General features: G+C 46.4%; 1 protein-coding gene across 1 annotated transcript; it reads left to right on the top strand.

Annotated features, from left to right (window-relative positions):
- Positions 1-1,028: 1,028 nt before the first annotated feature.
- On the top strand, positions 1,029-27,053 carry LOC119442864 (lachesin). The gene is made up of 8 exons (XM_037707908.2): positions 1,029-1,171; positions 10,810-11,017; positions 12,556-12,714; positions 15,656-15,784; positions 18,897-19,187; positions 24,718-24,828; positions 25,028-25,114; positions 26,506-27,053. Exons 1-8 carry the CDS (start codon positions 1,037-1,039, stop codon positions 26,604-26,606), a joined length of 1,221 nt encoding a protein of 406 aa, XP_037563836.1. The 5' UTR covers positions 1,029-1,036; the 3' UTR covers positions 26,607-27,053.
- The last annotated feature ends 875 nt before the right edge of the window (positions 27,054-27,928 follow it).

Raw genomic sequence — 27,928 nt, 5'->3', positions numbered from 1 at the left:
GCATCGTCATGTGACGATATCGCATGGTGACGTAATCTGACGTCTTCATCACGTCAAACGTGGCGTCACGCGATGACGTCTTCGTCAAGTGAGGATGTCATGTGATGCCTCTTGGAGAAGCAGCACACTGTGCGCTTGCCGCTTCTTTGCACAGTCTCCGGGATCGGCCCACATTTTTGTGTGAGCACCGCTCACACGGACACGAAAAATCCCGACCAACGAGAGGCGAACAGCTCCGCTGTAAAAAGTTCGAAGTGTTGCAGCATGGTCGGGCGTGACATCCCTCCAACCAAGAGAACTGTGAAGGTGTCGACGAACGGTGCGACATGTTGATCGGAATATTCAGTCGCTTGCAAACTGTTCTTCAATGTTGCCTTCAGTACAAATGCAGTTATTTTGCTGAAGTGCATAAACGCCTGCGTGACGTCTCGACAAGCTGCGTGCACGTGCGTCACGGGCAACAACTTTGACCACTCTTCATTTATCCAAGTAACGTTTCTGTACTTCGTATCTCTTTTGCGATTTCGTGCACGCTGTGACGCGATCGGGGTATACGCGCAACGCACCCCAATTCTTCCGCTGAATACCTCCAAATCTGGTGAAGTCTGATTAAATTTCCAATAAACAAATGCGTGACCGATGGTGGGATCGAGCCTCCGTTTTCCAGCACCAATTCTCTATTTTCCATCCCAATGCTCTAACCATTAGACCACGATCGCACGCGTGCTTCTGTCGTGCCAAATTTGTGATTTGAAATGTCTGGGGCGTATGTCACGTGCCAGCTTCTCACATTCTTCGCTCGTGACCGGTAGCGCTTTGAGACTCTGTGCTAGACCGCACTGCCTTTGGGACGGCCCGCATTTTTCGTCAGAGACGGATACTACCTACAAAGTGGGTGAGGTCCACCTATAGTGCTATCACATTAAAATAGCCCAATAGCATTTTCTTCTACGTGTACCCTTACGTGTCACTGCCATTATTCCTATTGTGTCCGTTCCTCGCTATTACCCATTCGCGCCACGCAGGTACTGCCAAAATGCTGACCCGAGCAGAACCCAGCGCGACGCCCCACGCCGAGCCACTATTCGCAGAGCCCATACAGAACATAACGGTGCCTGTTGGACGAAAGGTGACCTTGTCTTGCGTCGTCGACAACCTCAACAACTACAGGGTAAGCTATTTTCTGTCTTGCGCCTGCGTTCATATATTCTGAGCCAACCAGGTCCATTAGGAATGGAAAGACGATAAGAAGGCACGAAGCATGAAGCCCTGGCCCTGCTACCGTAGCCTTCAGCAAAGGGTGACAAAAGGAGCAGAGCTGAAATAATGATACCATTAAGACGGGAATAACTGAATTCATGTACAAGTAGGGCGAATATGTTGAGATCGGTCCGCAGTCGCGTGAAACGTTTATAACGACCTCAGCGCGTGGTGAGCATGTCATCGTTGTGTATGCGGGTTAGACCATCCATTTTGGAGGAGTCGAGAGTGTTAAAGGCAAGCAGTGCGTATAGTTTGCTGCAAGTTTGTGTGTGCTGGATGTCATTTGCTAAAAGGGTTAAATAACAGGAGTCCGTACTGCTAATTGGTTCCTTTCTATTATAGGAAGGCGACTGTCATAAGCCAGTGACCAATTTCAATATCTAGCGAAGTCGAAATGAATAACTGTTGTATGGCTCACTTTGGAAAAAGCTAGGATAGGAAAAGGTTTTAACCTGCTTTTGTTAATTTTTCTGCTGAAGAAGTATGAGTTAGCAGGTGCGACCGCCTTCGATTGCATGGTGAAAATATTGTTGTGTGAGCGCGCTCGCATCACTTGTTCTTCCTTTCCTTCACCCTTCGCTTATTTTTCTGCCCACTTTCCCCTCCCCCAGTGTAGGGTAGCAACCCAGGTGCAACCTGGTTAACCTCCCTGCCTTTCATTTTCTCTTTCTCCGCCTTTCGCAGGAGAACTTACGTTGGGCCTAATCTATCCATCCGCTTCACTAAACTTTGCCGCAATAAACACTAAAGCAACACACCGGCTCACTGTCACTCTTCAGCCACATGTTGAGCGTCTGCGTGAAAATTTTAACAATTTCTTGGGTTTTGCGTGCCATGATTATGAGGCAGGCCATAGTGGGGGACACCGGATTAATTATGACCGCCTTGTGGTCTTTAACGTGCTCCATATGCACGGTACACGGGCATTTTTGCATTTCGCCCCCATCGAAATGCGGCCGCCCCGGTCGGGATTTGATCCCGCACCTTTGGGATTATTAGTAGCTCAACGCCAAAGCCACTTCGCCACCACGGTGGGTGTGGAAATTGTGGCAAGCTCCCTTGTGCTGTACGCACTGCTAACAATCGTGCACGCCTCCGATTTTTTCCATGTTAGCGTTGATAACGTCTCGCACCTAACAAAGCTAGCAGAAGTACCCAGCCTTTTAATACCGTCAATTCACACTCAATAAGAGACCTGTATTTAGAAACAACACAGGGTTCCAAGGCTTGGTTGCCTTAAATCAGCGAAGTGGAGTTCTTAAGGAAGACCACGATGACTTAGAAAGCACGCCGAATAAAGCATACATAAAGTATACAACCTCGTCGCCTTATCTAGAGGATACACTTGAAGCAGGCGCGAAGCGTTTCCGTGAGATTAGCACGTTCACTATATATCGCACTGAGTCAACAACGCTAAGGCAGCGCTTACCGGCTCACATGAGCGTCGAGTGACAATGGAGGAACGCTTTCGCACTACCTATGGCGCGCGACCGCGAAACGTTCGCGGCACGATAAAACAACCGCGCTTCTCACGGCTAATTCATCTGTCTATGGCAGCAGCGTCGCCTGCTGACACCACGGCAGAGAGACGGCTGCATCTTGTTTGGGTGAAACATCCGCTAAGCGGCTTTCGGGCGATCACAAAAGCTATGGCGTGCGAACGGAAAGCTCCCACGCACAAATAACTGATCAGCATAAGTGGCGGAACGCGCGCGCCGCTGAAAGCGTTGCGTAAGCTCTTTATCAGCCTGGTGAGGCTGTCGTTCGAACAAGAGTTGCGCTGTCGCTCGCTTTCTGCTCCTACCTTTTATCCGGATAAAAAAAAGTTAGTTAGCGTGGCGTTCGAGAGATAACCACGGCTGTCGCACGCTCCCATTTGCGGTCGACAGTCTGGCGCCATCATCCAACGCACTGTGCGCGAATGGGTGGAGCTGCTGCTTTCGAGAGAGAGAAATAACATTTATTAGCACCGAAGGAACTAGAAGCACCGTTTTTCTTTTTTTTTTTTTTTTTTTTTTTTTGGAACGCGCGCGCATGACGCAGCGCCCCACGAATGCGCAAATTGCGCAGACGGGCGGAAACATTACAGAGGTAGAGACGTAGATGTGGCGTCACGACAGGTCTTTATCCGTGTTTATGTCCAGTTCTCTATTCACTAATTTTCTCATCGACAAAACGCAATTTACCGTAAAGTGGTGCCTCCCGACCCTGAGTTTCAATGCTTCGGAAACCCCCGCCGCTTCTACCTCTTGAGCATCGCTTCTGTTACGTCACCGATGATCAACGCCGATCAACGCCCTTACAACAGAAAACAAAATATAGTGCACGACTGTCGAAGCACTGCGAGCAGAGCACGTGGCACCCGGGTACCGTCATCACCTCTAAGCCCAAAGCGGGGAACCACGGAACAATGACGTCACGTTGGCAGACTGAAGCAACGCCACTTAACTAATACGTAATACGAAACCTGCGTGTTTGATGCAACAGCGTCGCTCAGGTAGACCGGTCTCTCTATTGCCAAGCACGTCGTGACAAAATCACGACAGGCTTCCAAGGCAATCCCGGAAGCATTGCAGCCATTCTGCGTACTAGAAAGGAGATATATGAGTTGACTAAAACAAAATAAATCATAATCTAGAGAGAAAGTGTTATATGACTTTGTTAAGATGAGTACTTATTGTATCTCCTTGTTGTTTTCACTTGACATTTTAGGTCTTTCGCATTTCTTGTGGGCGACGACGTTGACAAGGAATGTAGCATGCCTCAAACGACGCCTACAGCAACTACAAATTCAATGATACGCAAAGGCTCAGCACCATCAAAGTATACCTTTCAGAGACGTTTTCTTCTTGAAACAGCTTTCTCACATATCGAGGGTCTCGAATCCGGCAACATTGATGCCTTCAGGTAGCATTATGTGGGTTTATTTGCCAGTTGCCTTCACCCAAAAAGATAACGTACTCGTGAAGCCTGCGGAAAAAAGGATGTTCCACATCCACCCCCAAGGATTTGTGAGTGGTAGCGCTGGCTAACACTCCCAGGGTTAGTTGTAGTAGTAAAACATAAATACCCTACAAAGTGGATGGGAAAACGGCGCCGCGGTAGCTCAATGATAAGAGCATCGCACGCGTAATGCGAAGACGTGGGATCGTTCCCCACCTGCGGTAAGTTGTTCTTTCATCCACTTTAATTTCCATAAATTTATCATTTCTTTAATTCACTTCGTAAGTACAAGTAATTTCCCCTATGTTGTCCTTGATATTGTTGTTTGTGGGCGTCTTATGCACCAAATGGGCCCGATTAATCAAAATCGGGCCCCTCGGTTTCCTTTCTTCTCGTTCAGAAGCTCCCTCCGTAAGATACGTTCTCAATCCAGTAACCGCATAGGGTTCTTAATGTGCGAGGAAATCTCAAACCAGAAGCCATAGCAGAGCAACATTTCTATCCCGAAGATTCACTGAACTCAGGCAAAAAAAAAAGAAAAACTACCAATAAACTAATGAGAAAACCAACTAGTATTATTGGTGAAGTCGCATTATATATACGAAAACAAAAATGGGCAAGTGTAGCAAAGCATCATGGCAGGTAAAACGACGGCGAGATTACTTCTGGAAAACCGACGCCGGCGGTTGGAAGGACACGCTGATGGATGGGGACGTGCTGCCTTTTTTTTTTTTTTTTTCCTCCGACGTGCTTCTTCGTTTCGCACCCCGGAAACGAGGAGATCCATAAATGCGAGGCTCGTATACGAATCGCCGAGAGACTACGCGCCCGTATTGACGAAGACAAATGCGACGTTGCGTGGCAGCGACGGCTGCGCGCGAGCAGGATACACGCGCCGACGCACGCCACGAAAGTAGATGAGTTCCGTTACGCGCACGTGTGCGTGCGTGCGTGCGTGCGGGGCACTTATGCATTTTGCGCATGCGCGAGCGTACAGGTGTGCGAGGTCTGTGTGCCCGCACGGAGCTCAGAAAGCCCTAAACCAAAATGTGAGCTCCGTACCCCCTCACCCCCCCCCCCCCCCCTCCAACCATACACACACCAAGGAATTACAATCCATCCAAGCCCTCTGTTCCAAAGAAAGCGTTACGCCGCATTGCTAGGACTGTCGAGAGTGACAAATTAAGGGTTGGGAAGGGGGGGGGGGGGGGGGGGAGGAGGAGAGATGCTTTTACCGTGTTTGTATAGACCCATCAAATCTGACTTCCAGCGTATAAAAGAACTCCATATGAAAAGCCAGTCACAGATAAATGACTCAACTGAACGACCACTAGCCCACGAACTGCTATCCACTATCCAGCTAACGTGCATACGGAGATGATATGTTGAAAGAAAAAGTGGTGACTCAATTGAGTAATGCAGCAATGGCCACATCCTGCGGCAGCGGCAGTGCTTCCGACACGGCCGCGGACCCGTCAGATCCTGCGCAAGTCGTTACGACCAGCTTTCCGTCGGGCAACGAGGGACGTCGGGTACCGAACGCGTCTCGGAGCACGCGACGCGGCAATCTCCCTCGCGCGGTGCCCCGTCCCTTAACAATTGGCGCGTGAAATGGTGTCTCCGGGACGAAGACTATTGCCCCGCTTCGATGAGTGCGATTTGTAAACAGCCCACGTGCGTGCTACTGAGCCAGCGTAGCACTGCGTTCTGTCTGCCAAGGACCTACACACGCAACACCCAAGGACGTAAGGGCTGAGAAACGAAATTCAGAAAGGCCATTTGTTGATTTTACGCGAAAGCGGGACAGCCGCATTTCAATGCAAAAAGATTGAGAAGCAGCTATTTCAAACACTGTATGAGTGGTCTTCTCTCTCTTTTTTCTTAACTTCTTTTTTCACTGGGGGCACAATACAGTGTTCTAAGGGACATTGGAGGACTGAATGATTCCTCGAAAGCGACGTCCTTTCTGTTTATCTTATAGCCCGATCCATATTCAGCGTAATATGCTGTAGACGCTACGTAATTAGCGGACTATTATCCTACCGCTTGGCTCGTGATGAACATGTGTAGCTCTCTAAATTTTGCCCAGAGATGCTTTGGTTCGACGCAGTGATGCAAGCTAACTTTCTTCCATGGATCCCTATACCATAAATTTAGTTTCGCAACAATGCACTTTCATGTTGGACATATGCGTTCAGGCGTTAAGGCCCCTTATTGATAGATATGAGTACGACTTTATGTTTTTCGTAGGAGTACATGAACCGCATATACGGTGACAGCAGGTCACACGTAAAACATAAGCACTTATAAATTGGCGGAGCTTCACATACACTAGATTTCAGGTATGGATAACGGCAGTAACGCTTACTGCCGTTATAAAACATAAGTTTAATTTAAAAAATGAAGGCAAGGCAGGGCGATGAGTCTGAGATAGGCGCGGTTTGCCTGGCTACCATTGGTAGATAGTAAAAGAACATATGAAAAGTAAATTAATGGAATGAGAAGAAATTAAATTGAACACGTGGGCAGATTACGTACAGCACTGTTAAATCCTGTCTCTAAGGTCGCTGCAATTGCTCAAGGGCGCACACAGATTCCTTGCCTCGTCGCAGCGTCCGATGGGCATACAGAAAGAAAGTGACTGCATCTTTGTCTTCATGAGACCTTGGTGGCTGAGGAGCCATTTTGCTTGCGACTAGACATTTGCAAGAACTGGAAAGAGAGTGTCTAATTCCTGAGTAACATTCGCTAGTGCGTGCGTGATGTCAGCAACATGCGTGTGACATTCATGAGTAACTTCACGGTTGGTGTCGTGATCTTGCTGATGTCGTGATCTTTCGCGCGGTCCATGACTGGAGTCGGAACTTGAACATGTCTGATGTATGACGCTACTCTATCGGTGCGCTCGACTGCAAAAGCACAGACCACACAATGTCAGGGGCAGTGGTGGCAGCAACAGCGCTCCTCGCGCTTTCAATTCCAGTTGTAGCTGTTTCTTGCAGTTTGTACTGCTACGGTCCCGATGGATTTCACATTAGTAGCGCAGGCTACGGTTACTTCACGTCGCGGTGGCCACTCGCAGTTCATCGCCATTTAAATACTCGGTGTGGTCAATCGTTTCAGGATGAAATAGCCACATTATACACGCATAAGATGTAGTTAAGTTTTACATCTTAAAGCAACATTGAGCACAGATCGAAGTCGATAGCACCAGGGAGCCCGTTAAGGTTTGCATTTGCTTGGTAGTTCAGGTTATGTCCGGCAAGCGTATGGAAATCACGGTGCGCGTACACAGATCAGTCACGAACGTGTAAAATGCTACGCGAGCGCAGGCCTTGGTGCTCGCGCCTCTCAGGCAGCCCGCAGCGAAAGGCGCGTTACGCCACGGCGTCGTGCTCGACTCTCGAGCAATGCCGAGCGTACTATATATATAAAGGCGCGCTCATCTCACACTGAAATTTTACGGTACTGGATAACAGATCACGTGTCTTATATACCCTTCCCTGGTCTGAACTCTTTTTTTTTCTCCCCTCAGGCTGAGACGCCGAAAACAAGACGGCATAAATCTCACCACGCCCCTCGGGGCACATCCTTAGACGCGACCTGCGTGGCTCCAAAGTGTTGTAATAATGGACCGACCCTTGCTCGAAGATGCCGTTCGCCCGCCGCCGTATGCGACGCGAAGACGCGACTAAGAGCCGGAGAGAGAGAAATAAATAAAGAAAGAAAATGGGCGTCAGTCGTTTTTTACAATCAAAGAGTGAAGCAATGTCCTCCATGCTCAACTTGTTTTAAGCGCGGAATTCTCTCCCTTTAGCTGCCGCTGTTTGTTGTTGTTGTTTTTTTTTTTTTCGACTTGCGCGGCGATTGTGTCTCCGTTGTCTCTCTCGTCGGAAGGAGAGAGAGAGAGGTGCTCGGCTGACGTACACACGCGCCGCTCGTAATATATGTGGGCATTTGCCCGAGATCGTTTTTCAAAAACCCCGGTATCCTCCGCTCTTTGACGGTTGTTGATCCCACGAGAAAACTGAGCGGGCGCCTCGCTTTTGAGTGAAGAGCGTGATATGTATAGTGTATGAGCAGGCGGCTATAGCGCGAGCAAGTTACGGGTAACAGAGTAAGCACTCCGCCCTTGTTTCGCCTTGTTCTGTCGATATTTCTCACCCGCTCAACTATTTTCTTTTTGTCCGCTTCTATTCGGTTTAGCTTGCCCCAAGCAAAATTTACGGCCAACGCTCTGCCGAAAAAAACGGACGATCGAACAGAATTTTTGAGAGCTTGGTTCTAGACACTATACATACGTATAAACAGGATGTTGTCGGCATGTAGCGTGGGTCACTTAAGTTTTCTTTCGCGTTATTAAACGCCTCTTCGCGCCATATGCGAAGCCTTTAGTTGGTTTCTGTTCTTTGTATTGACACTCTAGCCTCCTTTTTATGCGTAACACGAAGTTGTGTCGTCTGCTACAGCTAACGCATGGCGTACTCCAATTCTCCTAACGTCGTTCGCAGTGTTAAGAGCCGCACTGAAAAGTGCTGAACAGTCACGCAACGACGGCTCACTATACAGTGAGTAAGCTGCAGTTGGCGCAAATGCCTGTAAGGAATTTGCGCAAAGCACATGTTATCCCGCTTTGTACAAAAATAATAAGTTAGATAACATATGATTAACCTACATGGATGTTAGTCGCGAATGGACACGTTCAAAAAGGACAGGCAAAAATAGCACCACTATCAACTATTTTATTTTAGCTCACACCAACACAATGTTCACAATTCAACAAGCGCTTGCGCAGATCCGACTGCTCTGCGGATCTGCAGATGCCCTCGTTGTATTGTGGACTGTTTCTAGGAGATATTAGAAGCCTAATCAAATAGTTGCTGGTGATCGACGTTTGTCTTGTTTCTCCTTATAATTACGTACGCCTGTTTCTTCGAGCATACCTTTCGCGTAGCGATGTTTCACCAACTATGCCAGCAAGAAGTTATTTTAAGGATCATGGGTCTAACACACTCGAAGCTTTACTAATATTATTTTTGCTTTGTTCTTGTTAAATATCACACTTTTGGGCTTTTTAAAATTGTAGAAAAGATTTCACTGACTCTATGCCTATTTCTTTGCAGTAATGTAATTTTAAACTGCTGCAGGAAAATATATGATTTGCCTTTTAACCGGAATTATAGATTTGAAAACAATATGTCACATGAATAGTAAGAAACAGAATGTTTCTCAGATACACGACTCTGACTGCCCATTATTGCACGCCGCGATAACTCTGACCTGAAAGTACTCTTGCTACGCACCGGTAATCACTTACTGTAACAAATGTGTTCTACAGTCTAGCAGCCAATAAAGCTAATTACTGTTATTTATGACTACATACCAGTGATTATGTCTTACTACGAGACAGACAGGAGTGAAGAAAGTTCATTTAAAATGCAAGATAAGCGCGTTGAAACACAGGTCTTTGCACAGATCTCATCCGTTGCAGCTTCCTTTCTGGCCCGCGTAGACGCATATGCTGGAGAGAGAAAGAAATGGATAAATGGAAAGACGAGGACGTTAACCAGGACTGTGTCCGGTTGGCTACCCTGCGCTAAGGGAAAGAAAAACGTAGGGGAACGCATTAAGAGAATGGGAGAAAGTCCAGTGTTTGTGTACGCTGGAGTCGACGACGTAATGGAAGCGCCGTGTCACATACGGTCACTCAGTCCGGTTGCCTTCGGGAATCGCAGCAGGAGTTTCGTGCCCTTCTGCAGCTGAGATTTGCTATAGAACAAGATCCCAAGACCTTGTTCAATGAGGAAGGAGGCACGCACAATAAAACAAGCGCGCGCTTTGCGCTACATATGGACACTTCGTGACATGTTCTTTAACTATGATCGTCGTCATCGTTAAAGAAGGTGTCACGAAGTGTGACCGTCCACGTTACAGTGTGGCAAGAAAAATGCTCGGACTGCGCTTGAAAAAAACTGGACGATCGTCCCTTGACGGATGAAATAGTCATGGGACACTGTCCCAGATCTAGTTCAGCACTTAAGATCTGAAATTCGCTGCTATACTAAGGACTTGTGAATTGCGCGACCGACGAGCGATTGTTTACATCGCTCTATTTTTTATTCCTTCGCTCCTTCTATCAGTTTTTATTCCATTTACCAGGCAAGATGGTTAATTAGACTATGTCGAATTTATTACTCTACAAGTGTGGAGTGAAATGGGGGAGTGAGAGAGAGAGATAATGACAAAGGCCGGAGTTCATACGCGCATTAGACAAGGCACTCCGTCTCTATAGATGAGCAGACAAGTCTGTCACCGTCAAGTACTGTCACAAGAGCCCTTGTGGTTTTCTGGGCTGATGATGAGCTGTGGGGCCACGTTGGCAAGACATTTGCTTCGGTAAATGGTTCTAATTCAGCCACCTAAATTCCTATAGCGGGCCCAAGGCCAGCGTCATCAGCTTCCTCTAAAATATGTGCGGAAAAAACGATTTACCAGCCGACCAAAAAAACGTAGCCGCCATAACCATGTCTGCTGGCTCGAACTCGACTGCGGGTTAGCCTATGTGTCTTCCTATCCTACAAGACAGAGTCGTTGACTCCGCAGGTGGCCTGGATGTTCGTGGAGAAGTTCACGCTACTGACACTCGCCAAGAGTGTGATCACGCACAACTCCCGCTTCAAGGTGACGCACAACGGCCATCGCACCTGGCACCTGCACATCCACGACGTGCAGGAGCGTGACCGGGGCGCCTATATGTGCCAGATCAACACGTCGCCCATGAAATCGCAGGTCGGATATCTCAACGTGGTCGGTGAGTACGTCTTTCGGCCTGCCTATATACAGGGTGTTTCTTGTTAGACCAGGCAGGTTTTTTTACAAAGAAGTTATAAGCGCAGTGAACGGGACCGTTGCTGTAGAAGAGTTCACATACGTTGACGCTAACAACGTGAGCATCAGAGGATATAATAACAACAAAAAATATAGAAAACTTTTTTCATTAGTGCCTTGAGGGCAGTTGCTTACATGACAAATTTAGAGGCCCTCACATTTTTATGCACCCCCATTTTTTTATTCTTCAAGATCGGACCTAATTCGGGATATTCATCATCGAATTTCAAAGCTCAGTCGAGGCAATATCGAAACCGAGCGCGTCCCGCTGCTTCGTCTGACAGAAACGCCTCGTAAGTAAGTGCGGGGTGAAGTTTGAATGCAATCCTGACACGGCACACAGTAGCACGTGCTTACCAGGCAAAGCGTGCCGTATCAGTAGCTGCCGCGACCGGCCTAAACGTTCAGTTTCGAACTTCCTCGCGTCATGGGGCACTTCCGTCTGATATGATAGGGGGGATGCCTTTCCTGCGCTCCCGGCACGCTCGTTTCCGATATTGCCTGAATTGATCATTGAACATCGATGATCAATTAGGCACAACCTTCAATATTTAAAAAAACTGAGGGTGCCCTAAAATGTGACTGCCTCCAAGTTTGCCATTTAAACGACTGCCGCCAAGGCACTAATAAAAAAAAGTCAATTATTGATTATTTGTTGATTAGTCTACTGAACATCATGTTATTAGCGGCAAAGTATGTCGACCTCGCCTACTAACCATTCTGCAAGAACGCCAAGTTCGCTGCGCTTATAGCTTTTTTGTTATAACATTTGAATAAAAAAAAAACACCCATAGACACTTTCTTTTCGAAAGTATGCGAATGAAGCCTACATTCGGGAATAAAGATAATCGCCTTAAACGGACATTCTTATCTTGCTTCAGTTCAGCGAAGCTCATTTGGGATAGATTGATTCTCGTCTTACAGGGCAAAATATGTATAGGTCGAACATCGTACTTGAAAAAACGAAAATCTGGCTCATTTGCGGCGCGCGCATACGGGTGACTCTGCACTAGACAATCGGAGTAGCCGTATTTAACTGCAGTGTTGGCCACGAGAAGAAGGGAGAGTGTTACCGCGAAACAGTCAAACGAGCCAGAATGAATATATGGCTCTACACATCAATGAGCAACAGCGCAACTGCGTCGTAAGTTCTGGGCAGTGTTTCCGATTAATCGTTTTCATCTGTCCTTTTCAACAAAGTTCCAGGGCCGGGTATTTGTGACCTGCCAGGTCGCGTCCGTGTCCACAGCCGCCAGTCGGAGTAGACCATTAAGCAGATACCATATGAACCGCATTTCTTATGTATGTTCGGAGTAGCATCGCAAAGTTTCATACTTCCTGGCAGTTTTACATATGGCACCTGCAGAAGACCACCAGACTGAGCATAGCGTTATATCTACGAGATGCTACGCGTACAGTGAACCCAATGTGGCAGAGATCTTCAACGTGACTCTCTTACAGTGCCGCCCAAAATCGACAACCACCTGACGAGCGACAGCACAGAAGTGGCTGAAAGCGGTGATGTGGCGCTGCGCTGCATCGCGAATGGGACACCGGAACCGGAAATCACATGGCGCAGAGAGGACGCCCAGCACATCGCACTCGATCCATCTAGGAAAGGTTAGAGATGCCTCGCATGACGAGAGATGAGAGAACGCTTAGGCATACCGTGCCTGCGGCGATGTTTAACCATCCTCGATGCTGCTTTGACCGGAACCAAAGCAGGCAGACTTTGCTTCCCTGAGACCCAGGGGTGTGCCCGAGCAATAAAAGATGCCTGCCGCGTAAGCCGAGAAGCTGGTTCCGGCCCCTCTCCTATTTCCTCCTCTCCACCACGGTCGGCTGCGAGCGCTATTGGTGGCGGCTGCTTCAAGCTTGAATCACGTTCTTCTGCCTCCGAGATTACAGTAGCGTGTATTGCGATCCCGGAGGCAGGACCCGCGGTCTGTCGTCGAGCCAATGGTCAAGCGCGCGCCAGCCTCGTATTCGTCACTTTCTCCGCAACAGGAAGTAGGGTCGGCAGCGAGCGCCGTCCTCTCCGCGACTATCCTGAACCACGAGAACCACCGCTCTAATGGGAAAACGAGCAACGCGGCAGGCATATAGCCCGAGGAGCTTACCGTCGCATTGTCGACTTCCGCCATTTTAGGCATTCTGAACCAATCGTAGGTCGTAGCATCCTTGTGGACCAATCAGAGCAGACACGTTGGCGAATTCGACAATATGACGGAATTTGACAATGTCCAGAACAGCACTACCTGAGGTCAGCGTTTGCTAGACAACCAGTAAAAGCGGCTTAGTTGACCACAGTGTGTTTGTCATGTTATGCCATAGAGGAAGGAAGTAAACTAGAAGGGAGCTTTACGTCATTCAGCCAGCTTTGACAAACGAATTCTTCGCGAAGTCATTCCCTTCGCTTTTTTTAACGAAAAGTTCGGCCCAACACGTCAACTCTGAGTGTCAACGTATTGGCCGAGAATGTTTGGTTCTAGTTAGTTTTTAATCAATACGCACTTGTTCGATCAGCTGTTCTGCCTTGGGTGCGACTGCTTTCACAACAAATCCGTGCAGGGGCGGGGCCTCTCCTCGATGACGTATCACCATTTTCTTCTTTTGTTCCCTCTCTGTAACGGAGAACGCGCTGGGCTGGTGGTGATTAGCACAGCTGTGGCTGCTGTTAAGGGATCGATGCTATTCCTAAATAAACGCATCACTGTTTTGATGATCCAAATATAATCTCACAATCAGGGAGGGAGCAGTATACCTGACTAGAGCAGTATTTTTTTTTATTTTGGGGTGTTGCTACGCTGCGCTCCGCAACACCCCAACGACCACCACTTCGCGTCGGCGCCCGGCACCACGGCTTCCGCCGCGGCACCGGGGCACAACCGACCGTGCCGCCGAACAAAGGAAAAAAGAGGAAATGGTGATACGTCATCGAGGCGAGGCCCCGCCCCTGCACGGATTTGTTGTGAAAACAGTCGCACCCTTCTGCCTTCAGTGCACGGGTGGACCGGGAGTACTAAAACCTACCGCGCGCTCTGGGGTGAGGATCACGTGTTGGGCCGACTCGTTTGGCTTCAATCGTGTTGCGCAATGCTTCATTCTAGTTCTTTTCTACCTAAATGTGTTTTGCGCTCGGTCGCTGTCGATTCGAGGCTCGTTGCACGAGCAGCGCACACGTACCATTATGACAGTGGCATCAGCACATGCACTGCTGGCAAGTCCCCGCAAACATCATTGCCTTATCGCTGTCCTTATTCGGCTAAATATACCTGTTGACGTATGAGAAGTGCGATCATAGCGATAACGGCATGCTAAAGGCAAACTGAACAAAAGCGAAACAACGGATAAAAAAAGAATAATAAAGACCGTCTCTGCTCGTCTTTGTCAAGTAGACTGAGTACACTTGTTTCATGTATTTTGCATGTTGCGTCAAAATATAAATCAGCCTTCCAAAAGAACGTTATATAACGGTATATGCCAGAAACTTCCACGTATTCATTCCTCGTATCTTTGTCCATGCGCTTTAAGTTTCCTGTGTCCGAAGGCAAGTTCTATTGGCGTAGACGGAATGCATAGACTTTGAGTTCAAAGAACCCTGTCTGTCGTCAAGGCAGCTTGGAATTACGTGGGCGAACTTCACCTGAAAATATTATTCTAGTTGACATTAAGCGGAAAAAATAGAGCTGGGCAGGCCATGTAATGCGTAGGATGGATAACCGGTGGACCATTAGAGTTACAGAAAGGATACCAAGAGAAGGGAAACGCAGTCGAGAACGGCAGAAAACTAGGTGGGCTGATGAAGTTAGGAAATTTGCAGGCGCAAGTTGGAATCAGCTAGCGCAAGACGGGGGTAATTGGAGATCGCAGGGAGAGGCCTTCGTCCTGCAGTGGACATAAATATAGGATGATGATGATTGAATGATGACTTAATAAATTACGCAATAGTATCAGATCTCGACCGGCTTACTAATTAGTGTGCAAAGCAGACGCTGTAACGAAAGGCTACAGGTAACTTATCTAAAGAAAGCTTTTACACGGCATAAGTGCGTTTTTTCTTGCTTCATGCACTTAATAACGGCGCAAAAAAGAACGCTATACAGAGGTTCGTTAAACTGTCCTGGTGAAAGGCAGTGTCAGCAGTCATTCTTTATTTCTTTCCTTTTAATTTGTGCACCTCATTGGCATCTCCAGTAGAAAATACGGGAAGCACCAACAGCATTGTGAAGCTAATACAAACTTCAAGCTATCCTTTGCGAAGCTAGAGACAAGGAAAAATAAAAGCTGCGATGTTGGCGTATAAACCGGTCTCCCTTTTCCACAGTAGACCAGTCCGGGACGTGTTGACCTTCTCGGTGTGTGCATTGTGACAAACTTGTTCCATCTTATATTATTGGTCCTGTCTACCTCGGCTTCCTTTGGTCCCATCTATTTTGCGCTTCACTGTAGTCAAATTTGCATCACCAACTGGCCCAAAATTCTACTCTACTAAACCGATAAGCTTATTCTGTACGCCTACAGTTCCCTTAACGATCGTGTATTCCTGTCCGATTCACAGCATTGTCGGTGAAAGGTACTTGGCTGAACATCACGAAGGTCTCCCGCCTGCACATGAGCGCCTACCTGTGCATTGCCTCCAACGGTGTGCTGCCCTCGGTCAGCAAGCGGATCATCCTTGAAGTCAGCTGTGAGTACGGCGTTAGAAGTGAAAAAAAAAGGTATCTAGAGGCCCCTTTAAGTCCGTTTAAAGTGTTTGAAAGGCTATTAGAATTAGTAAAAGAAAGGTTGAGACTGTTATCGCAGAGTCGACAAGAGCCCGACAAAAGCATATCGAGTCGGTTTGTCAGACGACGATTTAAGTTCCGAGATCATCTAAATGAGAATAGGCACGGCTGAGTCAACCCAACAGCATGTGGTATACTGACTCACCCTAACTCGCTCAGCAAGGATCTTGGCCCTCTAGAAAGGATTTTTCACTCTAAGTTTCAGTATATCTAATTTTAAGCAATAAATTAACCCCGGTTAAACAATGCCAGACTTCAAGCTTAAACTGGGAGATAGTTCCGAAATTTCGTTCGTGTAATCACGATCAGGTTGTGTTGTGTTAACCTCCCTACCTTTCCCTTCTCGTTTCTCTCTCTATCTGGATGTGCCGGCGTCGGATTCACCCAAACAATATCGCACGAACATGTTTTACTCGTTAGTCCGTACGTCAGTTTCAGATTTAAAAATTATCGCCATATCCACGAAGTGAATGATGATGAGTGGGCGAAGCTCCGGAGGTTATTTGGTAAATCGTGAATCCTCCATAGATTTTGCCCACTCGATCATCATACAAAGGTGTGACAAAGAAACACGGGGGTGTGGTGTGATTATATATACAGTATATACACAATGTTTCATTATTTACACATGGGGTAGATGGTGATTTTGTTCAAGAGCTCTACGGACCACAAGGAGGGGGTTCCCCTGATTCTGTTTTAGTCATGTATGACGTTAAGCTCAGGAGAACGTCGCCCTTTGAGTATATACTTTGAGTATATACTATGAGTATATACCATCGTGGTCCGTAAAGTACAACGCCAAGGGATCGTGAATTGGATGTAGTCTAAAGTTCGAGAAGGCGATGTCTATACAAGTTCCCCTGGTGGTGGTGGGACGTTTGTATTCATATGAAATGCACCAGAGATCGTAGCGGGACATCGTCGTTCATGACTTCCACGTTAAAGTATCCAGTGAGCACGAAGGGGCCGTGTTTGTATTCAGTTTCATATTGCAGCATCGCCTTCTCGATGTACGTGACGATGTTTCCCTTGGACAGATTAGGTGCCAGGTACATAGTCAGTACTCGCCGTCAAGACCGCAGGGACTTGACGGCGAGCGCACACTGCAGCCGCTTTGCGAGCCCTCCGCTCCGCCGCCGCCTTGTGGAGCGAGCGCCGCCACGCCATCTAGTGGGCGCCATTCAAATCAAACGAAAGCACAGCTGCGCCTCTAGCGGGAGCGGCGAGTACTAGCGTGGCTACAACGGCGCGACGGGGGACAAGTCTCGACCCCAAGGAGTGTCGCCCCTAAACACTGTGTTCCTTAAAATTTTGTATCGTTAGACAGAACGGTCATCTAATTGGTCATCAGAAGCTATTGAAAGCGCAGGTAAAGGCAACGACTCGGGAAAAAAAGAAGAAAAAAAGGCGGGGGGGGGGGGGGGGACACCATGCTACGCGAGACCAACGCTGGACTTTGACCGGTAGCTTATTCAAACACACATGATCGACTCGCAGTCGGGAACACTAAGAAAGGGAGAAAAATCGAACATGCCTTTCGAACGTGCTCCGGTTTGAAGTCTGCCCTCATGAAATCAATGTAGCATCTGCTCCTTCCTCTGTTCTTTCCTTCGGTTGCGCTGACAGCATGTTCCGTAACATTTGCCATTACACGTGCCATACATTCTGTGGTTCCCAGAAACGTTGAAACGCAATGTTTTGATTAGCTGCAATAGGATAAGCCGCATGTTGGCGCTCCTCCCACAAATGCACTTTCGAAATACCGCGAACATTGTTCGATGAGCATGACAAGCGTGTTTTAGAGCTAACGACCTTTATTATATAAACCACGATGTAAAGCGGATTGGTGCGTTTTATACTAAGCGCCATTTTTTAAAAAATTATGTCATACTAGCCATTTTTAGAATGTTCTCTTGGGGGGGAATGGGGCAGTGGGGGTGCCCGTCAGGCTGCTGAACCTGGCACCCTTCTTTGCGGCTGTTCGTTTTTTTTTTTTTTTTTTTTTTTTTTGTCGTTGATGAAGGAAAGTAAACTCGACGTAGCTTGTAATGAGACCTGGAGACACGCGTCACTGTCACGCCAAAATAATGACGTGCCTGTGTGCACTTTGCCTTTGTCTTTTAACACGAAAGTGTTTTATGCCTGGGTCCACCAAGACTTCACTGACGTATTTCCGTCACGGAAATACGTCAGCTTACAATGTACACGAACATAATACAAAGAAAGAAACCAGAAGAAAAAGTTCCACAAACATGCAAAATCTGGAAATTGAACCCACGACCTCTCGGTCCGCGACGATAGATCGCCGAGCGTTTAACCCATTGCGCCACAAACGCATTTGCAGAGAGCTACACAGACGCGCCTTATATATCTAACACTCCTCCGTGTACCCGCGCTCTTGCTCGGGGCGGTGCCGCCGCCTACGAGCAGAAAAGAGAAGTACTGCATTATGACACTAACGCGCACCGACAGTGAACGCTTCGGTGGTCTCAGCACTACGACGCCTCGATGCCAGCATTCGAAGGGACGCTGGCATCAAGAAGCACTACCAACGCCAGGTGGCGTTCACCGTACTCAGCACAGCGGAGCGTGGCCTCCGCAATTAGCTCTGAAAATGTTTCTGAAGTTGATCGCGGAGGCTGCAATTACGACGCGCTGTACGCGCTGATTTGACTCGGTGACGATTCAGTTACGTGCTTTGTCTTGCGCGTTGTATTAGTGTGTCAGTTACGTGCTTCGTCTTTCGCGTTGTGCTAGCGTGTGCAGCGTAGTGCAGCTTCCATATGCACGACGGTTGCTCATGGTCATCGACGTTGGTAGTCGTGATGGAGGAGACGTGCCACCAGGCGTCAGCGTGGGTGCATCAACGCCTAAGGGCGCTTTAGCCACAAAACACCAATAGACATTATATATCAATGTGCAATAAACATTACACTACTTCTGTGAAGACACGTTTCACTTTCGTGTTCTATACCGATTCCTATATAAGAGGGATCAACCACATTTTTTTTTTAGTCGCGCCCATGATCTGGATCCCGAATCAGCTGGTCGGCGCGAGCATCGACTCGGACGTGACCCTGGACTGCAACCTAGAGTCGCACCCAAGATCGGTCACCTACTGGACCCGCGGCGCGGACCGCGTGATACATCAGAACGTCAAGCACTCCGTGGTCACCATGCAGCATGCCATGTACAAGGTTCGCATGCAGCTCGTCATACACCGACTCAAGCCAGACGACTACGGGGAGTACCACTGCGTCGCCAAGAACACGCTCGGAGAGACCAAAGGCACGGTCAATCTCTACGGTGAGTGACGATGGTAATTAAGAGCTGTTTCTTCACAGAGTTCTCAACTGACATTCGATCCGAGTTATCACCTATCCTCCCACAGAGTAATCCACAAAGCCTTATTTGAAACTAAGTATAGAGCTCGTCCAAAAATTTCACTCCCGAGTGATACGTGCGCTTGCCACCACATGCAAAGAGAAATGGACAAGTGGTTACACACATTACATTTACAACGTACGACTAACGTTGCATCTACGTGCCTTCTGCTGTGTCGTTGTTCTAGTGTCGCTCTAGAGCAAGAAACTAACCAGCATGCCGAGAAATTAAATAAAGAAGCCGTAGGATGGACAAACAGACTAGTTGGTTGACGCTCACCTTAAGAACTTCGTTAAAGCACGGCGAAAAGACGGAACAGAAGAAACGACAGGACAAGCCGCTTACTCGGAACTGAATGAACTTATTGTACGGGCTTCACATATACACACAAAAAAAATGGGTGACCGCGCATGCGGAGCAAAACGGGGGTAACAATAAATGATATCCACGGGTTACTCTCGAAAATGGCATAAAGTAAACCGACCACGTACATGTGTTAACAATCAAGAAAAGCGTACTCATCCTGTAACAAGATAGAAGGGTGTGTGACGCAGGCATCTCCTCCTTTTGCTAATGTGATAAGCCTCTGTTAATTCTCGGATAAGCCGGTTTTTGCTTCTGAAAACAACCTCTATTTCAATAAACACGGCACCCGCAATCTCTGCAATGGGAAGCCAAATCTGACCCCCAAGATTATTTTAATGACCACTGGCATTCTCTTAGACGCACGTTGATACAGCAGCCAGATATGCCCACGTACAGTGCCGTCCACTGCTCTGTAGAGCGCGCGAGCGGCCGGTGATGATGATGATGATTTATTGGCATCCCCTTTGAAACGGGCCGGCGACAAATAGTCACCTAGCCTGCTTCATTTAATCAGGTATACTATACAAGTTCTTTATCTAGCATTTACCTCTCATTATCTTTCTTCAAAAATTTACCTTGTACCGCTGCCTATATTTTAAGATATCAGGTTGTATCCATCTTTTCCCTGCTTTTTTTTTCACCAGTACTCTAATCGTCTCTTGCTGATCTCTACGGCTGATCTGTTGATGTTTCCTTCCACTTTAAACCCAAGCGCTTCTGGGAGTTGCACGTTACCTACGATTCTCACTGGGTGGATCCCGTCGCATTCCATTAGGATGTGCTGAGTGGTCTCTGGATCTTTACTGCAGCATACACATGTCTCATCTAGTTCCGAATATTTGTTCCGATATGTTTTCGTCCTTAGGCAACCGGCCGGCTTTGCTCTGCGGGGCGACACCTGGCGGCAGTTGCTGGGTCCGAGATAGTATGCCCAGGAGCATGCGCGGCTAACACTAATGAAGAACTGCTTTTGATGAGTGGCGACATTGAAAAACGTCTTTGATTACCCTAATCCTTACTCGGTCTGAGGGCGCTAGTGGCATGGCAAATGCCATAAAATGAAGCGTATGGGCTGATAACGCGCGCCGGTCCTTTCGCGACAAATGAAGCTCGCTCACGGACTGTACGAGATAACAAAGGCGCTTACGAGCATCACCTCTGGTTAAATGCAACACGCGCAAGTTCGTATGTTTATTAGGCCGCGCATGCTCCTTGGCACGCGATCTCGGACCCAGCAACCGCCGCCAGGTGTCGCCCCACAGAACAAAGGCCGGTTGCCGGCTTTGTTGGCGCAAAATTAGTTTTGAAGAAAGGCTCAGGAACATGGATGAAAATAAATGGGCGGCTAAAGTGCACAAGTATCTCTACATGAAAAGCGTGGACACAGAATGGAGGAAGAGGTCAAGGAAGTTGGCAACCAAGTACAGGATAATCGAAACTGTAAATAGACAACCAGGGGTCATCCGAAAGAAAGTGAGAGAAATAGAGACCGTGAATTGGATGCAAAGAATGGAAACGAAAAGGACAATGGAGATTTACAAGAATGAGAAGAAAGAAATTAGAAGGGAAAATATGTACGATAACACAAAGGGCAGTGCCTTGCTATTTGAGGCTCGAGCCGGTTGCCTAAGGACGAAAACACATCGGAACAAATATTCGGAACTAAATGAGGCATTGTATGCTGCAGTAAAGACCCAGAGACCACTCAGCACATCCTGATGGAATGCGACGGGATCCACCCAGCGAGAACCGTAGGTAACGTGCAACTCCCAGAAGCGCTTGGGTTTAAAGTGGAAGGAAACATAAACAGATCAGCCGTAGAGATCAGCAAGAGACGATTAGAGTACTGGTGGAAAAAAAGCAGGGAAAAGATGGATACGACCTGATCTCTTAAAATCATAGGCAGCGGTACAAGGTAAATTTTTGAAAAAGAAAATAATGAGAGGTATACAAAAGTGCTAGATAAAGAACATGTATAGTATACCTGATTAAATCAAGCAGGCTAGGTGACTATTTGTCGCCGCCCCGTTTCAAAGGGGATGCCAATAAATCATCATCATCATCATCATCATCATCATCATCACCGGTTAGAGTACTGATGGAACAAGAGACGATTAGAGTACTGGTGGAAAAAAAAAAGCAGGGAAAAGATGCATACGACCTGATCTCTTAAAATCATAGGTAGCGGTACAAGGCAATTTTTTGAAAAAGACAAAGAATAATGAGAGGTATGCAAAAATGCTAGATAAAGAACATGTATTGTACACCTGATTAAATCAAGCAGGCTAGGTGGCTATTTGTCGCCGCCCCGTTTCAAAGGGGGTGCCAATAAATCATCATCATCATCATCAACAACAACAACAACATCATCATCACCGGCGCGGGGCGACAGCAAGGTACTACTGTCGCAAGGCACTGCTGAGTAATGCCGTAGAGCAAGTGATTAGAACAAAGAAAATTCCCGTTGGATGGCGTGAAAGCAAGATGAACCTCATCTACAAAGGCAAAGAAGATAAGGATAAGACGAGCTGGTACAGGCCAGTTACAGTAACGTCGGTGATATATAGAATGGCAATGCAAGCCATAAAATTAGAACTGTCGAAGTCGGTGGAGAAAAATGATGTATTGGGGGAACTATAGAATGGGTTCAGGCCAGGCAGACGCTTAGAGGATAATATGTTTGTACTAACTCAGTGCATAGGAATTTCAGTAGCTCAGAAAAGACCTTTATCGATAGCATTTCTAGATATTAAAGGAGCTTATGACAACGTAGACAGGGAATTGTTATGGGATATTCTTCAGCACGAAGGCATAGATGACGATTCGTGGAGCTGCTGAGGGAGATATATAGAGACAACCAAGTACAAGTGGTATGGGAAGGTGGAAAAGGTAATGAAATGGTGGGAATTCACCAAGGATTGAAGCAAGGATGCCCTCTGTAACCATTCTTGTTCACGCTTTACGTTAAGAGTATAGAAAGACGACTGGAAAACAGCGAATTAGGTTTTGATTTATCCTATATGCGTAATGGACAAATGGTGCAACAGAAGGTCCCTGGACTGATGTACGCAGACGGCATTGTTCTACTAGCGGACAATAAAAAAGATTTACAGATACTTGCGAATATCTGTGGGAATGCAGTGACAAATCTAGGCCTTAAGTTTAGCACAGAGAAATCAGGAATTATGATCTTTAATGAAGAGACGAGTAACTTCATGGTGTCAATTCAACAGCAAGTAATACCCATACTGAAGCAATATAAGTACCTCGGCGTACACATAAACGAAGGAAAGAATTACTCAAGCAACAACCAAGATAATCTGAAAATAAAGGGGAAGCGGAATGCAGCAATAATGAAACACAGAGCACTGTGGGGCCACAATAACTATGAGGTGGTGTGTGGAATCTGCAGGAATGGAGTAATGGTGCCAGCGCTAACATTCGCAAATGCCATTATATGCTTAAAATCGGATATCTTGTCGGGTTTGGAAGTTAACCAAAGATCAGTAGGCCGGTTGGCTTTCGGAGCCCACGGTAATACCACAAATGAGGCAGTGCAGGATGACATTTGTTGGGCCTCTTTTAAAGTCAATGAAGCACAGAGCAAAATTAGTTTTGAAGAAAGGCTCAGGAATATGGATGAAAATAAGTGGGCGTCTAAAGTGCACAAGTATATGTACATGAAAAGCGTGGACACAGAATGGAGGAAGAGGTCAAGGAAGTTGGCAACCAAGTACAGGATAATCCAAACTGTAAATAGACAACCAGGAGTCATCAGAAAGAAAGTGAGAGAAATAGAGACCGTGAATTGGATGCAAAGAATGGAAACAAAAAGGACAATGGAGATTTACAAGAATGAGAAGAAAGAAATTAGAAGGGAAAATCTGTACGATAACACAAAGGGCAGTGCCTTGGTATTTGAGGCTCGAGCCGGTTGCCTAAGGACCAAAACATACCGGAGCAAATATTCGGAACTAAATGAGGCATGTGTATGCTGCAGTAAAGACCCAGAGACCACTCAGCACATCCTGATGGAATGCGACGGGATCCACCCAGCGAGAACCGTAGGTAACGTGCAACTCCCAGAAGCGCTTGGGTTTAAAGTGGAAGGAAACATCAACAGATCAGCCGTAGAGATAAGCAAGAGACGATTAGAGTACTGTTGAAAAAAAAAGCAGGGAAAAGATGAATACGACCTTATCTCTTAAAATCATAGGTAGCGGTACAAGGTAAATTCTTGAAAAAAGGAAAAGAATAATGAGAGGTATACAAAAATGCTAGATAAAGAACATGTATCGTATACCTGTATAAATCAAGCAGGCTAGGTGACTATTTGTCGCCGCCCCGTTTCAAAGGGTATGCCAATAAATCATCATCATCATCATCATCACCGGCCGTTCGCGTGCTCTGCACAGAAGTGGACGGCGCTGTACATCTTGCCACTGCGTAACGGAATCAAGTAAACACTGCCTGGCACAAATTTCACAAACTTTTTACTGTGTTTGATAGAACATTCAGGGGCTTTTTATGAATACGAGAGCAAACACGGTGAAGTTTATTTCTAGCTTAAGAAGAAAACGTCAACTTTAGACCTAGCTCCGGCGCGCTTTAATCCAAGAGCAATCCTGTGTAAGTACGGAATGACTAAAAGATGCTGTCATTATTGCAACTTTCTAGCTTATATTTGCCTTACCGCCATCTAGTCGTATTCACGTCATTTACCCAACTGTCTAATACCCGCACATATGTACGGTTTCTAACCACTGAATTGAATTTTTCGCTCGGCCATTAGGAAGCGCAAAATATACATGAAACATGTCGCTAAAATAAAAAGGTTGCAGCCACATATAAAGGAAACGAAGCTACAAAGGAAACAAAAAGTGAATTTAAGCGTCGCACTTGATAAGAAGTTCTCCCGCTGCGGAGATTGAACCTCACACCACCACTTTTCCGAGGCGAAAGCTACAACTGAACAAAGAGGCCAGCAGATGAAACCGTGAAAGTGTAGTATGGGCTTGCTTGAAGCGTCGGTACAGTGATTTCCGCAGTTCTCATTTGGTTACAACTTGTTTCTGCTTACTGACAGAGATTCCTGCAAGCTCCGCACCTACATCCCACTCGACGCTAGTCCCCAAAGGTGTCCGCGGAAAGTTACTTGACAAAGAGTGGAAGAACTCGCCGCATTCGCGTAGCTCTGGTAAGTGATCCACATTACTTCTCAGAGAACAGTATGTCACTATTTTCGGTGCAGCCATTTCTCGTCTTCTCTTGTGGTCCGCTGTATAGTTCGTGCCTGTTGTAGGACACACTTTCCGATGCATTGTGGGAGTTCCGCGCTGACTTCCTGTGCACTTTCCCCTTTTGATTTTAAGGATGACGTCTAATTTATTTCGCAGGCTCCTCACACGACTGGCGACAGAACTTGTACAGCAACCAGACGGATCCTTGGTCTCCACTTTCGCCTGCTGTGGTGAACCTTAAAGGTACACTACAGATTGCGTGTGCTTATTTTGGTTTCTGCTGCACAGCGCCACTCGGATCATACATTATTGCTCTCTGAATATCAATATCTCGAAAGATACTCACTTTTTTCCTAATAAAGAAAAGTTCACGTGAAGATGGAGGAAGTGATTAACGTGGGTCGGACAAGGAATGTCTCTTGCTCCAGTGACATTCTTTGTTCGACCACATTTAATCACTTTTCTCCTGTATGTTTTCTCCTGTCATCATGCGAATTACATCAAGGAAGATGGAAACACAGAGAACATGTGTTAAACAATCTCTGGAACCGATGGCGACGAGAGTACCTCCAAGAACTTCGTTCAGCTCACATTAATGAAACTAGACACTCAGAATCAGTGAAGCTTGAAGACACATAGTACTTATTAGACTCGCCAAGACAATTGTGGAATATGGGACAAGTGACAGAATTATTTCCGGGCAGCGACGGCAGAGCGAATCGCTTATTCAAAGTGCGCACTTCTAGTGGCAACACGTTGCGGAGACCGGCACAGATGTTGTACCACCTAGAATCAGCTGGACAAGCTCCGTCTTGAAAAGAAGCAAGCACACGCAAATTGTTCGGCCGGGAGCTGTTAAATATTATGCTCCGGAAAAAAAAAAGAGAAGAAGAGGAAGTTACAAGCGAGCGTGGACACGAGCGCGCGCCCACATTTCTTTTAGTTGTTTTTGCAAGCGTCAAATAAACAAGACTTTCTCTACTTCGGCTCCGCTGCCTAATTTTCAACAAACTGTATCACGTGGAATGCCACCAAAATGCCTGGCGTATTTTCTTTAATATTATAATTTTTATTTAAATGAGTGAAACACAAATACGCTCCTGTAAATTACCTAACTACATTTTACTACATAAACTAAATGCAAGAAGATAACCCTACTTAGGGAGTTCAAATCTGTACGCACAGGCTGAGTTCCACTGATGGGAACACATCAGCAAGAAAAAGAGAGAAATACCGCTTAAGCGATACAGGAACAGTCAGTCAGTTCACGTGTGATAAATAAGAGCAGATTCTAAATTAGACAGAAACGCAAACATTGAGACGTAACTGGGTGCGCGACAGTAACGCACTAGATGAATATAGTGTCATAAAGAGGTCACGCCATTTTCGTTTATCGCTCAGGCTGTTAATATGCCACATAGAGTGAGTGAATTAATTTGATTGCATTGATTCGTGCTTTGATTTGATGCAAGCTTAAAAGCAATCAATGAAGTTTCAGGCCCACTAGACCTCATGTTCTCTCTCATTTCTCTCTCTCTCTCTCTCTATCTATCTATCTATCTATCTATCTATCTATCTATCTATCTATCTATCTATCTATCTATCTATCTCAATTCGTGTTCTTGCTTTTACAGCCACTGCAAACTGCGGTGCGTGTCCCAGCATTACAAGCTCGACACTTCCCGCCAGGCTGCTCGTGAGTGCCTTATCACTACTGGCAACCGCAGTTTCGTGATCGCTGGCACAGAAGCCTTCGAAATAAAATCTTCGTCACATACGTCTCACTTCTGTGCCAGGCTCTCCGGGAGGCATGTCCAGCTACTGCCAAGACACGTGCAACCACTGTGTGCGTGTGTGTGTGTGTGTGGGTGCGCGCATGTGATAAACTCCGTGAAAAAGTCTCGGTTCGGGTTCCTCGTCGAATATTCCAACAGATTCACCATCGATGAGTACCACACGTCCTCTCCGTTGTTTCCTCCGAGCTCGGCGTCACGAAAACACCAACTTCAACCAGTGTCGTGAGCACCAGGACTTTCGTAGACATTCAATGAAGCCTGCTTTCATGGACCTAATACATATCGCCCAGTGTTCCTAAGGAAATGTTCTTCCTTTTCCATTTCCTTTTTATGAAAGAAAAAAAAAACCTGTCTACTGTCTGCTCGTTGCATTGCTACAGCGTAATGAGCAGTCCAAAGAACTTCCTTTGTGTTGTCATTGCTTCCTTCCCTGCCAGTCATGAACACCCGAAACATAGTAATACGTAGCACACAGAGCAAAGAAGGAAAATGCAATTTCATACCCTTTCATACAAACTTTGTGTTGTCCCTTCATTCTCAACGCACGCAAAAAAATATAAAGAAAGAAAGAAAGAAAGAAAGAAAGAAAGAAAGAAAGAAAGAAAGAAAGAAAGAAAGAAAGAAAGAAAGAAAGAAAGAAAGAAAGAAAGAAAGAAAGAAAGAAAGAAAGAAAGAAAGTGAAGGAAATCGTGAGAAGCGGGGACTACTCACTTCCATTCACGTTAGCGCACACCTGCGTTGGGAGACAGTGCCAACGCGAAGATCCGAATTGTGTGCTTTACGCTGGTATTGCCGTCGCTTGTTGTGTGCGTTGTCGTGGGAGAAACTGTATGGTGCGAACTTTTCAGCACGTGTAACCCAGTTAAGCTAAGTTCTTTGAATAATCGTATTAAGGATAAAGCTGTACAAAACCGACGCTGCGAATAAGTGTCCAAATATACAGTTAAACTGCAAAAATCATGTTCAGTACATCTGTGTGTAAGTCTAAATGATTTACACGCTAATTTTCCGCTAAAATTTAATGTCTTTTTCTGTCAGCTTCTCTGTGGCCTTTTGTTGACCGCAACAATCATGGTAAAACTCTGCATTAAAATAAAAAACGCATAATGTTATGCTTAGTTTTTATTTTATTTTTCAAATTGTGCCAAAAATATATTGTGTATCATATCAATCTCCTTCAGGCGCCCATTTCAAACGTTGAAAACTTTATTTCACCACTACTTTTTGCATCTTCAGAATAATTAAAAGCGTACTGTAGCAG

The sequence above is a fragment of the Dermacentor silvarum genome, chromosome 2, assembly GCF_013339745.2.
Source record: "Dermacentor silvarum isolate Dsil-2018 chromosome 2, BIME_Dsil_1.4, whole genome shotgun sequence".
In the NCBI taxonomy this organism is placed as follows: domain Eukaryota; kingdom Metazoa; phylum Arthropoda; class Arachnida; order Ixodida; family Ixodidae; genus Dermacentor; species Dermacentor silvarum.
Note: the sequence above shows the minus strand (reverse complement) of the source record. Positions and strands in the feature narration are given on the sequence as shown.

Bases quoted from the DNA above. Each gene is read 5' to 3' on its own strand.
- LOC119442864 (XM_037707908.2), top strand. From the start codon at position 1,037: ATGCTGACCCGAGCAGAACCCAGCGCGACGCCCCACGCCGAGCCACTA. The intron at 19,188-24,717 runs GTGAGTGACGAT...GCTTACTGACAG, and splicing joins AGGCACGGTCAATCTCTACG to AGATTCCTGCAAGCTCCGCA. The intron at 24,829-25,027 runs GTAAGTGATCCA...TTTATTTCGCAG, and splicing joins GCCGCATTCGCGTAGCTCTG to GCTCCTCACACGACTGGCGA.